Source organism: Bos grunniens, chromosome 5, assembly GCF_055505025.1.
Source record: "Bos grunniens cultivar Pamir isolate PY7600 chromosome 5, Bosgru_T2T1.0, whole genome shotgun sequence".
In the NCBI taxonomy this organism is placed as follows: domain Eukaryota; kingdom Metazoa; phylum Chordata; class Mammalia; order Artiodactyla; family Bovidae; genus Bos; species Bos grunniens.
This window is the reverse complement of record NC_141169.1, coordinates 103,530,876-103,544,929: the sequence shown is the minus strand read 5'-3', so window position 1 is coordinate 103,544,929 and position 14,054 is coordinate 103,530,876. Positions and strand designations below refer to the sequence as shown.

Below are 14,054 nucleotides of genomic sequence, written 5' to 3'. Positions count from 1 at the left end.
TCTTGGGCCCTGGAAGGCGCAAACGGAGGCGGCGGCTATCGCCCCAAATCAGAAAGTGGTGGATAAGTTTTTTTAAAAGTTTGCGCAGAGGGGGAGGTAGCTCGCCAGGGCGTCTGGCCACAGTGTCCTGTAAGTCCTCTCCTCTCCTCTGCTGATTTTTTCTTACTTCTTCTCTTTAAATCTTTCTCAAGTTTTCTTTCCCTCACTCTATCTTTTTTCCTTCCTCTTCTCTTTTCTTTTACTTTCTATCATTTCCTTTTTGTTTCCCTCTTTCATTCTCCCTTCTTCCTTCTTACTACCTTCTCTTTCTTTAGTTTCGTTTCCTTTACCCTCTTTCTCTCTTTTTCTTTCCTCCTCCCTCTCTTTTCTCTCTGTATTTCTTTTTCTAACTTCCTTTTTTTTTCTTTTTCTATCTTGCTGCATTCCCTGATTCCTTCCTCCTCCGATCCTCTCTCCTTTTCACTCTTTAGTTCTTTTTCTATCTTTAGATCTTTCTCTATTTTCTTTCCTTTTTTCTTTTTCACTTTTTTTCTCTTTTTTCTTTTTATTTTTCTCTCTTTTTTTGCTTGGGTGAGGCCCCCCCAGAGGGGGTTTTCCTGCAAGGAGTAGGCTCTGTATATTGTGTATTTTTTAAAAGCTCCTTTCTTTAAAAATAAAACTTTTTAATCTTTTTCAACCTTAGGCAATGCTCTGGGAGGCTTTGGATGTAAACTGGGGAATTCCTAGGCCCTGAGAGGTGCAAGCAGAGGTGGAGTAGTCGCCTTAAATCAGAAATTGTTGGATAAATTTTTAAAGGTTTGTGTAGAGGGAGAGGGGGCTCGCCAGGGCGCCCGGCCGCAGCGTCCTGTAAGCCCTCTCACTCCTCGGGAGGTAGAGCACAGTGTCCCTCCTCTTCCTTGTCAATGGCAGAAAATATGATCTGCGCAGAAGGTGGAGATCCACTACCATCCACCGCTATAGCCTCTCCCATAGGTCATCCCACAGCCTCATGATGAGGATCCAGAACATTTTTAATCATATTTATAGGATAAGTGTTTAGTTGTTTTTTCACCTTCACCCAAGTATCTAAATTAACAGTAGCTTCTTTAACAGTTTCAAGATTACTTGTATAAAGAGTTGCCATTCTTAGTTTCAGTGTTATCCATGTCAGAAAGTTAAATATAATAGAAGATAAAGCTTTTAGCTTTCAAAAGATCAGGCTTTTCTTTGGCCTTTTAACTTCAGAAACCATTTTTTCTAACTCTAACTCTTTAACACTTTCAACACTTCCCACTCCTCTCGCCCTGTCTATCCTACAGGGGGGTCCGCGGCACCCTCGAGTGGGGTCCTAGCCGTCCCGAACATTGGAAGAACAATAGGGCTGATGGCCCAGATTGTTCCGGGGGAGGAACAGTAGGCTGATGGCCCAAACTGTTCCGAGGGAGGAGCAGTAGGGCTGGTGACCCAAACTGCTCCGTGGGGGAACAAGAGGGCTGGTGACCCAGTTGTTCCGAGAACGGGGAGCAATAGGGCTGATGGCCCTGATTGCTTTGGGGAGCTTACCTTCGAAAATCCCTGTCTCGGGCGCCACCTGCCGGGGACCAGCCCCGGCTGATCCAGGGTATTCGAAGGAGAGACGGCATAGGCGAGGATCAGGATACGATAGCTTCAATTAGATATTAATTAAAGATATAAAGAGTAATAGAATAAGGATAGCTCAGTAGGAAAATTCAGTGGAGAAAAGAGGCTGAGTAGCTTGGTTTACGCGGGAGACCAATAAAACTTCAAGACAAGAAGTTTGCACCACTTACGTAGGCCGCAGGCGTCCTTCCGTTCTCCCGAAGGAGAGGAGACACTGAGGCCTCCCCGGTCGGATCTTAGAAGCCCAGGCATGATTAGTAAGCATGGTGGGTTCCGCGCTCCAGATGGAGACTCAACCAGAGTGAGAGAGAGAGCGACATGGGGAGACCAGTATTTCGAGAAACTGATCCCAATTCTTTATTTTCCAGAGTCTGTTTTTATACACTGAGATGTTATGCAAAAGTCACGCGGGGTCAGCAGTCCTGACTTTTATCAAAGTCAGGTGCTTCATACAAATGTATACAGAGGTCTTAGGGGTGTTACATCATCTTCTGGCCAGGGGGGCCTGCTGACAATTTACGACCCTCTCCTTGTGACAGCGGTCAGTCAATCAGGACACTTATTTCTCCAGGGCTGATTATTCTCAAAACAGACGCCACCCAAATAAAGTTACATTCCTACAGGGTGAGGGTGTAGTGGGTTTTAGTTAAGGAAAGAATTTACTTAGCCTAAGGTCTAACGTGATTAATATCAAAGGTTAATTCTATATATTCATTAATGTGTGTAAGGGCAGGGGATATGGAGACTTAGCAACAAACATTGGCTCAACAAATGAAAAACCCTTCACCAACACAATTTCTAATTAGCCCATTATACTTATACTAATAGTTTTCTAACTTTTCTAAGGAACCTGTTTTTAGAAGGTTTAAAGCATCTTGTGCCTCTCACGGTTGGGAGGCTGTGAGCGATCACATGTGGCCGGACAAGCCTGTCAGGCAGGCCAGAGAACCTTCAGAGGAGTTTGTAGGTTAAAACACTCTTATCACGCCCAGGAATTATTATAAACTGGAGCTCTAAGTTAACTCCTTCTCCAAAAGAGGTGGTGGGGGACAGCCCCCCGTAAAGTCAGAGGTGTAGGTGAGCACAAAGTAGTAAAGTAGGCAGGCTCTGGTTATGGGGGTAGATGCTCGAGGAGTTCCAGGGGGACTCCTGAGGCTCGATCCCGCCTTTGCGTATGTCGAACCTCCTTCCTCATGACCTTTGTCACGGGCGGAGTACCTCACTCTGGCCCCCAACAATTAAACATACCAAAGTTGCTTGTATATTCATTTCAGCAGGCTCCAAGAGAATATTTTGTTTAAGGGTAGACTTCGATAATTAATCAGGATATGTGCTAAGTACTCATGCCTTTATCCAGCCCACCAAGAGTCTGTTTGTTCCTTTGTCCATATTTATGTAAAAGCTGCAGCAAACTAAGAGTTCTGAGTAAGACTGGACGTGCCTTTCCATTCAGTAGAATTTGAAGTAGTTCTTGGCACTTCTGCACAAATCTACTTCACTAGAGGATTTAAAAGAAAATTGTTTATACTGACCCACAAAGTGGCTTAATTCTTTTAGTTAGTATTCCTGTGTTTTGTTTTTCTTGAACCTCTCCCCTGCAGCCTGTGTAGTTTTCTTAATGATCGATCACCAGTTGGACAAAGATATCCTTCCAACTGCATACAGTCCTCCCCTTTACAAAATAAATCACCAACTCTGAGGCTCTGACATCCTCAGGTCTGCTGAGTCTGCTCTATGCTTATCTTTGCAGATGCTAAATTGTTTGAATCTGATTCATGGACAGACTAAGAATGAGGTGGAATAACTAAATGATTATAATGTGCTGTTTATGTTTAAATTAAAAAAAAAAAAATTTTTTTGTGGCCTTACCTCACTGCACACAGAATTTTAGTTCCCCTGCCAGGGATCAAACCCATGCCCTCTTCAATGGAAGCATGGAGTCTTAACCACTGGACTTCCAGGGAAGTTCCTATAATGTGTTGTTTAAAAATTTCTCCCTTGGTAGCACCCAGGAACAGCTTGTTCACATCCTTTAGGACTGTAGATTGATGGCTTATACATGATTTATCCATGCACACCGACTGTTTTGACTAAAGAGCAGGGAGGTGAATTTATACACCTATTCTAAATATTTGTGTACATATTAAAATGGAAAGGAGATAAAGTGGATAAAACAAATTTGAAAGATAATAACAAAAATAGAAGCAAACTAACTTGAAGATTCCTACAATGTGTCCATGGCAACATTGTCTTTGAGTAAGCATTGATAAATAGATCAACAGGACATAATCAAGTTCACTATTAGACCTAAACCTATGTATAATAAGTTGATTTTCTCCAAAGGCATCAAGATATTTCAAAGGGGAAAGTATAATTTAAAAAAAAAAGATGTACTGGCTGAATATATTCATGGGAAAAAAAAAAAAATGAACCACAACTCTTACTTCATACCCTCTTCACCTTTCACCTTCAATCTTTCCCAGCATCATGGTCTTTTCCAATGAGTCAACTCTTCCCATCAGGTGGCCAAAGTATTGGAGCTTCAGCTTTAGCATCAGTCCTTCCAATGAATATTCGGGGTTGATTTCCTTCAGAAATTACTGATTTTATCTCTTTGCAGTCCAACAGACTCTCAAGAGTCTTCTCCAGCAGCACAATTTGAAAGTATCAATTCTTTGGTGCTCAGCCTTCTGTATGGTCCAACTCTCACATACATACATGACTACTGGAAAAACCATAACTTTGCCTAGATGGACCTTTGTCAGCAAAGTGATGTCTCTGCTTTTTAATATGCTATCTAGGTTGGTCATAGCTTTTCTTCCAAGGAGCAAGCATCTTTTAATTTCATCTGTGCAGTCACTGTCCACAGTGATTTTGGAGCCCAAGAAAATGAAATCTGTCAGTGTTTCCATTTCTTCCCCATCTGTTTGCCATGAAGTGATGGGACTAGACCCCATGATTTCAGTTTTTTGAATGTTGAGTTTTAAGTCAGCTTTTTCACTCTCCTCTTTCACCTTCATCAAGAGGTTCTTTAGTTCCTCTTCGCTTTCTGCCATAAGGGTGGTGTCATCTGCATATCTGAGGTTATTCATATTTCTCTCAGCAATCTTGATTCCAGCTTGAGCTTCATCCAGCCCAGCATTTTACAAGATGTACTCTGCATAGAAGTTAATTAAGCAGGATAATGATATACAACTTGATGTATTCCTTTCCCAGTTTGGAAACAGTCTATTGTTCATGTCCAATTCTAACTGTTGCTTCCTGACCTGAAAACAGGCTTCTCAGAAGGCAGGAAAGGTGGTCTGATATTCCCATCTCTTTAAGAATTCTCCACAGTTTGTTGTGATTCACACAGTCAAAGATGTGTGACTTTGCACAAAGATGTGCAAAGATTTCTTTGCACACAAAGATGCAGACGCTCTAAAAAGTCAACAAAAACAAGATTGGGAGCTGACTGTGGCTCAGATCATGAACTCCTTATTGCAAAGCTCAGACTTAAATTGAAGAAAGTAGGGAAAACCACTAGACTATTCAGATATGACCTAACTCAAATTCCTTACAATTACACAGTGGAAGTGACAAATAGATTCAAGGGATTAGTTCTTATCGACCGAGTACCTGAAGAAATATGGATGGAGGTTTGTGACACTGTACAGGAGACAGAGATCAAGACCATCCCCAAGAAAAAGAAATGCAAAAAGACAAAACGGTTGTCAGAGGAGGGAGGCCTTACAAACAGCTGAGAAAAGAAGAGAAGCTAAAGTCAAAGGAGAAAAGGAAAGACATACCCATTTGAATGCAGAGTTCCAAATAATAGCAAGGAGAGATAAGAAAGCCTTCCTCTTTGATCAGTGCAAAGAAATTGAGGAAAACAGCAGAATGGGAAAGATTAGAGATCTCTTCAAGAAAATTAGAGATACCAAGGGAACATTTCATGCAAAGATGGGCACAATCAAGGACAGAAATGGTATGGACCTAACAAAAGCAGAAGATATTACAAAGAGGTGGCAAGAATACATAGAAGAACTATACAAAAAGATCTTCATGGCCCCGGTAACCATATGGTGTGATCACTCACCTAGAGCCAGACATCCTGGAATGTGAAATCAAGTGGGCCTTAGGAGGCATCACTATGAACAAAGACAGTGAAGGTGATCAAATTCCAGTTGATCTATATCAAAATCTAAAAGATGATGCTGTGAAAGTGCTGCACTCAATATACCAGCAAATTTAGAAAACTCAGCAGTGGCCACAGGACTGGAGAAGGTCAGTTTTCATTCTAATCCCTAAGAAAGGCAAAGCCACAGAATCCTCAAACTATCACACAATTGTATGCATCTCATATGCTAGTAAAGTAATACTCAAAATTCTCCAAGCAAGTCTTCAGTAGTACATGGACCGAGAACCTCCAGATATTCAAGCTGGATTTAGAAAAGCCAGAGGAACCAGAGGTCAAATTGCCAACATCTGTTGGACCACAGAAAAAGCAAGAGCATTCCAGAAAAACATCGACTTCTGCTTCATTGACTATGGCAAAGTTTTGACTGTGTGGATCACAAAAAAGTGTGGAAAATTCTTAAAGAGATGGGAATTCCAGACCACCTAACCTGCCTCCTGAGAAATCTGCATGCAGGTCAAGAAGCAACAGTTAGAATTGGACATAGAACAATAGACTGGTTCCAGATAGGGAAAGGAGTAGGTCAAGGCTGTATGTTGTTACCCTGCTTATTTAACTTATATGCAGAGTACATCATGAAAAACGCTGGGCTGGATGAAGCGTGAGCTGGAATCAAGATTGCCAGGAAAAATATCAATAACCTCAGATATGCAGATGAAACCACCCTTTTGGCAGAAAGTGAAGAAGAACTAAACAGTCTCTTGATGAAAGAGTGAAAAAGTTGACTTAAACTCAACATTCAGAAAACTAAGATCATGGCATCTGGTCCCATCACTTTATGGCAAATAGATGGGGAAACAATGGAAACAGTGAGATACTTTTTTATTTTGGGGGTCTCCAAAATCACTGCAGATGGTGACTGCAGCCATGAAATTAAAAGATGCTTACTCCTTGGAAGGAAAGTTATGGCCAGCCTAGACAGCATATTAAAAAATAGAGACATTATTTTGCCAACAAAGGTTTGTATAGTCAAAGCTATGGTTTTTCCAGTAGTCATTTATGGGTGTGAGAGTTGAACCATAAAGAAAGCTGAGCACTAAAAAACTGATTCTTTTGAACTGTGGTGTTGTAGAAAACTCTTGATAGTCCCTTGGACTACAAGGAGATCAAACCAATCCATCCTAAAGGAAATCAGTCCTGAATATTCATTGGAAGGACTGACGTTGAAGCTGAAGGTGAAGCTCCAATACTTTGGCCACTTGAATCAAAGAACTGACTCACTGAAAAAGACCCTGATGCTGGGAAAGATAGAAGACAGGAGAAGGGTCGACAAAGGATGAGATGGTTGGATGGCATCACTGACTCGATGGACATGAGTTTGAGCAAGTTCTGGGAGTTAGTGATTGACAGGGAAGCCTGACGTGTTGCAGTCCATGGGGTCTCAAAGAGTCAGACACGACTGAAGTGACTTAGCACGCACTTCTGTGTCTTCTTGTCATCTCTTCTTAGTATCTTCTGCTTCTGTTAGGTTCTTGCCATTTCCTAAATGTCCTTGCCAGGTCCTTTATTTTGCCCATCTTTGCATGAAATGTTCCTTTGGTATCTCATTTTCTTGAAGAGATCTCTAGTCTTTCCCCTTCTAATGTTTTCCTCTATTTCTTTACATTGTTCACTTAAGAAGGCTTTCTTGTCTCTCCTTGCTCTAAAGCAAAAGTCCTCAGTGATTTCAGAGGAGGCTGAATGGTCCTCAGACCTAGTACGAAGTTTGAGCAGTGATACATACACTCCCTTCCATTGTTTACTGGGAATTCATGAAGGTCAGCAGAGCTTCAAGGGAGGGAGGCATAGACTTCACTTCTCAGTGGATGTTAAGATTTTGTGGATGCTTAAAACCCACCACGGTATATAAAATGGGAAATTGTTGATTCTAAGTTTCTGCCTTTAGTTCTGTCAATTTTGGCTTTGTGTATCTAAGACTTAGTATATATGAATTCCAGACCTGTTTAGCATCTTTCTGTACATTTTTACATTTTCCATTTTTTTTTTCTTTCTGTGCTTCATTCTGTCTCCTTTTAGTATTGCTATCTTGTGCTGGTCTGATGGAGTATTACACATATCCTCTGAGTTATTTCAAAAACTGACATTTTCAATTCTAGAATTTTTGTTAAATTCTTTGTGATCATTTCTCTGCCAAAATTCTATCTTGTCATTTCATTCTTTGAACATTTCATCCATGGTGATTTAAACTTTTGTCGGGTTAAGTCCAGTAGCCGGGTATCCTATACATTTCTTTCTAATGCATTTTTTCTTCATACATTTTTGTCAAATTGTTTATCTTTTGTGACTGAGTATTTTTGATTGACAGACATTATAGGTGAAAAATTGTAGAACTCCTTCAGAAAGGATCTTATTTTATAGCTTCCTCCAGACACCCAATTTAGGGTCGATCACCTTACTTGAAAGAGGGTGAAGAAAATAGAAACTGGGCATCCATTCCTTGGGAAAGGATCAGCTTTTAGTTCCCTTTCCTTTTACCATGCCCAGATCCTGGCTAATCTTCTCCCAGGCGGACCCTGAATAGTGCTTCATGTTCCCTGAGCTAGTGTGTCTGGTGAATCTCTGCTGAGCTTTTCAGAGTCTCAGCTCTTACCTCTGAATTGACAAAAGCCTCAGAGAAGTGGCTCACCTCTGCCCTTTATTCTCTCTGAGAGCTTGGCTCCAAAAACTCTCACTGCTTGGGTAGCTCAACAACATCAAAAGTATTGATAATTTCTCGCTTTTGTAAATTTATTCTTAGTGCAGCACTTGGCTTAAAACAGAACGTTTGGCATTGTCAGACACAGAACTCTTCATAGAGAAGGTGAACTCTAAAATTACCATAAGGTTACTGCTATGTTACAGCGTTTATCTCAGGCTCCACCACTTAGGTCATTATTTACCTTAATTCAATTTTCTGTTCTTTAACCCTCCCAATCCCCTGTTTCTGCAGGAAACCAGACCCAGGTGCTGCCCCAGTGCGATGACTCCGTGTCTGAACCAGCAGGCTCTGCAGCCTCAGAGGAGAGCACCCCCTACTGCTCAGGTGAGGGTCCCACAGGACAGAAGACCCTTCTCACTCCCCTGCCCCCTCGCCCCCCTCACCACCCGTCACCACCCCATTGTTCCATTTTTCTCTCCTCAGACAGCAGACAGCTCCGCCTGGTGGACGGGGGCGGTCCCTGCGCCGGGAGAGTGGAGATCCTTGACCAGTGCTCCTGGGGCATCATCTGTGATGACGGCTAGGACCTGGACGATGCCCACGTGGTGTGCAGGCAGCTGGGCTGTGGAGAAGCCCTCAGTGCCACGGGGTCTGCTCACTTCGGGGCAGGATCAGGGCCCATCTGGCTGGACGACCTGAACTGCACAGGAAATGAGTCCCACGTGTGGAGGTGCCCTTCCCGAGGCTGGGGGCGGCAGGACTGCAGACACAAGGAGGACGTGGGGGTCATCTGCTCAGGTGCGTGCTGCACACTGTCCACAGGCTGGGGTAGGGATGGGGCCCTGGAGGACGGGGTTCTGAGCCCTAATGGAGAGATGCTGAAAGGACCAGAGTAGGAGGCTTCCTCCCATGGAGCCTGTCTTTCCAGCAGACGAGAAGACGAGGTGCTTTCACTTCCTCCTGCAGTGGCTGAGATTCTGGTCCTTTCTTCTCAGCAGTGTTTCCTGCCAGAGCTTTTTCTCACAGTTTCCACGTGAAAGCAGGACTCACTCTGCAGTTCCCTGTCATAATACAGTCTAGAGATTCTGGTGACGTTGTAATGAAAGCATAGATTTATTCTGTTCAGTTCTGTTTGCTAGGAGTCTGACAATGGTCTCTGTGAGCCAACATCCCAGTGTCCACAGTGCTGCTTTCTTCCTGGATGCTCTGCGGCTTACTCTTTTCCCAGCCGTTCCTGGTTTATATGTGGCCTCATTCCTTGGCTCAGGGCCCTCTTTCTTCTTCTCCTTCTCCTCCTTTTCCTTCTCCTTCTTCTCCTCCTTCTCCTCCTCCTCCTCCTTCTTCTCCTCCTCCTCCTCCTCCTCCTCTTCTTCTTCTTCTTCTTCTTCTTCAGATAACAGTGCCTATTCCAACTGTTCTTCCTCACTTACATTTCCCTCTAACTGGAGCTTTGCAAGGTGATCCATCTAAGGGTATTAGGGCTAAGGAGGTGATTAGGCTGGGCTCAGGTGATTAATACACATTGTTCCAGCTTAATCTCACCATCCCAAGGTCCTTATTAATCACATCTGTGAAGCCCCTTTCTAAATGTAAGGTAACATATCACAGGCTCCAGGATTGGGATGTGGACATTTCTGGGGGTTCATTATACTGTTGACCACCTCACTGGGCACATCACATCCTTTCACACAGTCTTTAGAAGTTTTCTCAGGAAGCAGGATTCAGCTCCCCTGCCCTGTAAGTGCTGGTTGGTCTTCCTCTGTTCATAATCACTACATCCTTGTGGTTGAAATAGAAAGATGGTTCAGATCAGATCAATCTCTCAGTCGTGTCCGACTCTTTGCGACCCCATGAATCGCAGCACGCCAGGCCTCCCTGTTCATCACCAACTCCCGGAGTTCACTCAGACTCACGTAGATAAAGTCAGTGATGCCATCCAGACATCTCATCTTCTGTTGTCCCCTTCTCCTCTTGCCCCCAATCCCTCCCAGCATCAGAGTCTTTCCCAATGAGTCAATTTTTCGCATGAGGTGGCCAAAGTACTGGAGTTTCAGCTTTAGCATCATTCCTTGCAAAGAAATCCCAGGGCTGATCTCCTTCCGAATGGACTGGTTGGATCTCCTTGCAGTCCAAGGGACTCTCAAGAGTCCTCTCCAACACCACAATTCAAAAGCATCAATTCTTTGGCGCTCAGCCTTCTTCACAGTCCAACTCTCACATCCATACATGACCACAGGAAAACCATAGCCTTGACTAGACGAACCTTTGTTGGCAAAGTAATGTCTCTGCTTTTGAATATGCTATCTAGGTTGGTCATAACTTTCCTTCCAAGGAGTAAGCGTCTTTTAATTTCATGGCTGCAGTCACCATCTGCAGTGATTTTGGAGCCCCAAAACATAAAGTCTGACACCATTTCCACTTTTTCCCCATCTATTTGCCATGAAGTGATGGGACCAGATGCCATGATCTTCGTTTTCTGAATGTACAGCTTGAAGCCAACTTTTTCACTCTCCTCTTTCACTTTAATCAAGAGGCTTTTTAGTTCCTCTTCACTTTCTGCCATAAGGGTGGTGTCATCTGCATATCTGAGGTGATTGATATTTCTCCTGGCAATCTTGATTCCAGCTTGTGTTTCTTCCAGTCCAGCGTTTCTCATGATGTACACTATATATAAGTTAAATAAACAGGGTGACAATATACAGCCTTGACGAACTCCTTTTCCTATTTGGAACCAGTCTGTTGTTCCATGTCCAGTTCTAACTGTTGCTTCCTGACCTGCATACAAATTTCTCAAGAGGCAGATCAGGTGGTCTGGTATTCCCATCTCTTGAAGAATTTTCCACAGTTTATTGTGATCCACACAGTCAAAGGCTTTGGCATAGTCAATAAAGCAGAAATAGATGCTTTTCTGGAACTCTTTTGCTTTTTCCATGATCCAGTGGATGTTGGCAATTTGATCTCTGGTTCCTCTGCCTTTTCTAAAACCAGCTTGAGCATCAGGAAGTTCACGGTTCACATATTGCTGAAGCCTGGCTTGGAGAATTTTGAGCATTACTTTGCTAGCATGTGAGATGAGTGCAATTGTGCGGTAGTTTGAGCATTCATTGGCATTGCCTTTCTTAGGGATTGGAATGAAAACTGACCTTTTCCAGTCCTATGGCCACTGATGAGTTTTCCAAATTTGCTGGCATATTGAGTGCAGTATTTTCACAGCATCATCTTTCAGGATTTGAAATAGCTCAACTGGAATTCTATCACCTCCACTAGCTTTGTTCGTAGTGATGCTTTCTAAGGCCCACTTGACTTCACATTCCAGGATGTCTGGCTCTAGGTCAGTGATCACACCATCGTGATTATCTGGGTCGTGGAGATCTTTTTTGTACAGTTCTTCTGTGTATTTTTGCCATCTCTTCTTAGTATCTTCTGCTTCTGTTAGGTCCATACCATTTCTGTCCTTTATCAAGCCCATCTTTGCATGAAATGTTCCTTTGGTATCTCTGATTTTCTTGAAGAGATCCCTAGTCTTTCCCATTCTGTTGTCTCCCTCTATTTCTTTGCATTGATCGCTGAAGAAGGCTTTCTAATCTCTTCTTGCTATTCTTTGTAACTCTGCATTCAAATGTTTATATCTTTCCTTTTCTCCTTTGCATTTTGCTTCTCTTCTTTTCACAGCTATTTGTAAGGCCTCCCCAGACAGCCATTTTGCTTTTTTGCATTTCTTTTCCATGGGGATGGTCTTGATCCCTGTCTCCTGTACAATGTCACGAACCTCATTCCATAGTTCATCAGGCACTCTACCTATCAGATCTAGGCCCTTAAATCTATTTCTCACTTCCACTATATAATCATAAGGAATTTGATTTAGGTCATACCTGAATGGTCTAGTGGTTTTCCCTACTTTTTCAATTTAAGTCTGAATTTGGCAATAAGGAGTTCATGGTCTGAGCCACAGTCAGCTCCTGTTCTTGTTTTTGCTGACTGTATAAAGCTTCTCCATCTTTGGCTGCAAAGAATATAATCAATCTGATTTCGGTGTTGACCATCTGGTGATGTCCATGTATAGAGTCTTCTCTTGTGTTATTGGAAGCAGGTGTTTGTTATGACCAGTGCATTTTCTTTGCAAAACTCTATTAGTCTTTGCCCTGCTTCATTCCATTTTCCAAGGCCAAATTTGCCTGTTACTCCAGGTGTTTCTTGACTTCCTACTTTTGCATTCCAGTCCCCTATAATGAAAAGGACATCTTTTTTGGGTGTTAGTCCTAAAAGGTCTTGTAGGTCTTCATAGAACCATTCAACTTCAGCTTCTTCAGCATTACTGGTTGGGGTATAGACTTATATTAATGGACAAAGTCAGGTGAAAGTGAGGCAAAAGTCAGTCTTCTCATCCAGTGGACATCTCCTCTGCTGGGTTGGGGATGTATGGTCACAGTTTCTGGGGGAGAGGAAAACCCAGAGCACTGAGTGGAATGCTCACTGTGTCCCATCTCCTCCCTTTCAATCTTAAGAGTTCCTGGCCCTCAGGATGGTGAGCGAGGACCAGCAGTGTGCTGGGTGGCTGGAAGTTTTCTACAATGGGACTTGGGGCAGTGTCTGCCACAGCCCCATGGAAGATATCACTGTGTCCATGATCTGCAGACAGCTTGGCTGTGGGGAGAGTGGAATCCTCAACTCTTCTGTTGCTCTTAGGGAAGGTTCTAGACCCCAGTGTGTAGATGGAATCCAGTGTCAGAAAACTGACACCTCTCTCTGGCTGTGTCCTTCTGACCCTTGGAATTACACTTCATGTTCTCCAAAGGAGGTAGTGTCCAGGTGACTTACTGTTTCCGTGTCTATCCCAGCCCTGTAGGATGTCGTTAGTGCGGTTTGATATTTTGCAATCTAAGTGATGAATTTAGGTCGAATCTACAAAATGTGTGTGCTTGTATTTGTAGTGGAATGTGGAGACAAATATATAAACAGTTACAGTTGTTTCAGCTAGTGGTCACATGCAGTGAATGCTTCAGTCCAATAGATAATGAGCCTGTATTTACCCTTGTCGTTTGGACTGAACCAAGGATGATAGATATTCATGTTTGGGGACAAGCCTACCCCCAGCTGTCCCTGATCCAGTATTTCTCATCATTGCTTCTACAGGAGGGAGACACCAGAGCTGTCCAACTGCTGCCCCCTGCACAGGTACGTCAGCCCCGCCCCCTCCCCTGTGGCTCCCAGGGACTCCTTCTTCCCACAAGGGGCAGTCACAGGAGGGGCTGCTGCCTTTTCAGACAGAGAGACGCTCCGGCTCAGGGGAGGAGACAGCAAGTGCTCAGGGCGGGTGGAGGTCTGGCACAGCGGCTCCTGGGGCACCGTGTGTGATGACTCCTGGAGCCTGGCAGAGGCTGAGGTGGTGTGTCAGCAGCTGGGCTGTGGCCAGACCCTGGAAGCCATGTGGGCCACAGGGTTTGGCCCTGGAAATGGGAACATCTGGCTGGACGAGGTGCAGGGGCCAGGAGTCCTCCCTGTGGGATTGTGCTGCGGAGCCCTGGGGGCAGAGTGACTGCAAGCACGAGGAGGATGCTGGTGTGAGGTGTTCTGGTGAGTGAGAGGCTCGGGGTCTGCCCTGGGTGAGCTGGGGCAGCG

General features: G+C 43.8%; 1 protein-coding gene across 1 annotated transcript in view; it reads left to right on the top strand.

Annotated features, from left to right (window-relative positions):
- Positions 1-14,054, top strand: part of LOC147372833 (antigen WC1.1-like) — a 53,172-nt gene that overhangs the window by 33,832 nt on the left and 5,286 nt on the right. The window contains 3 exon segments of the mRNA XM_086404354.1: positions 8,727-8,819; positions 8,919-9,233; positions 13,569-14,009. Coding sequence (XP_086260480.1) covers positions 8,727-8,819; positions 8,919-9,233; positions 13,569-14,009 — 849 coding nt within the window.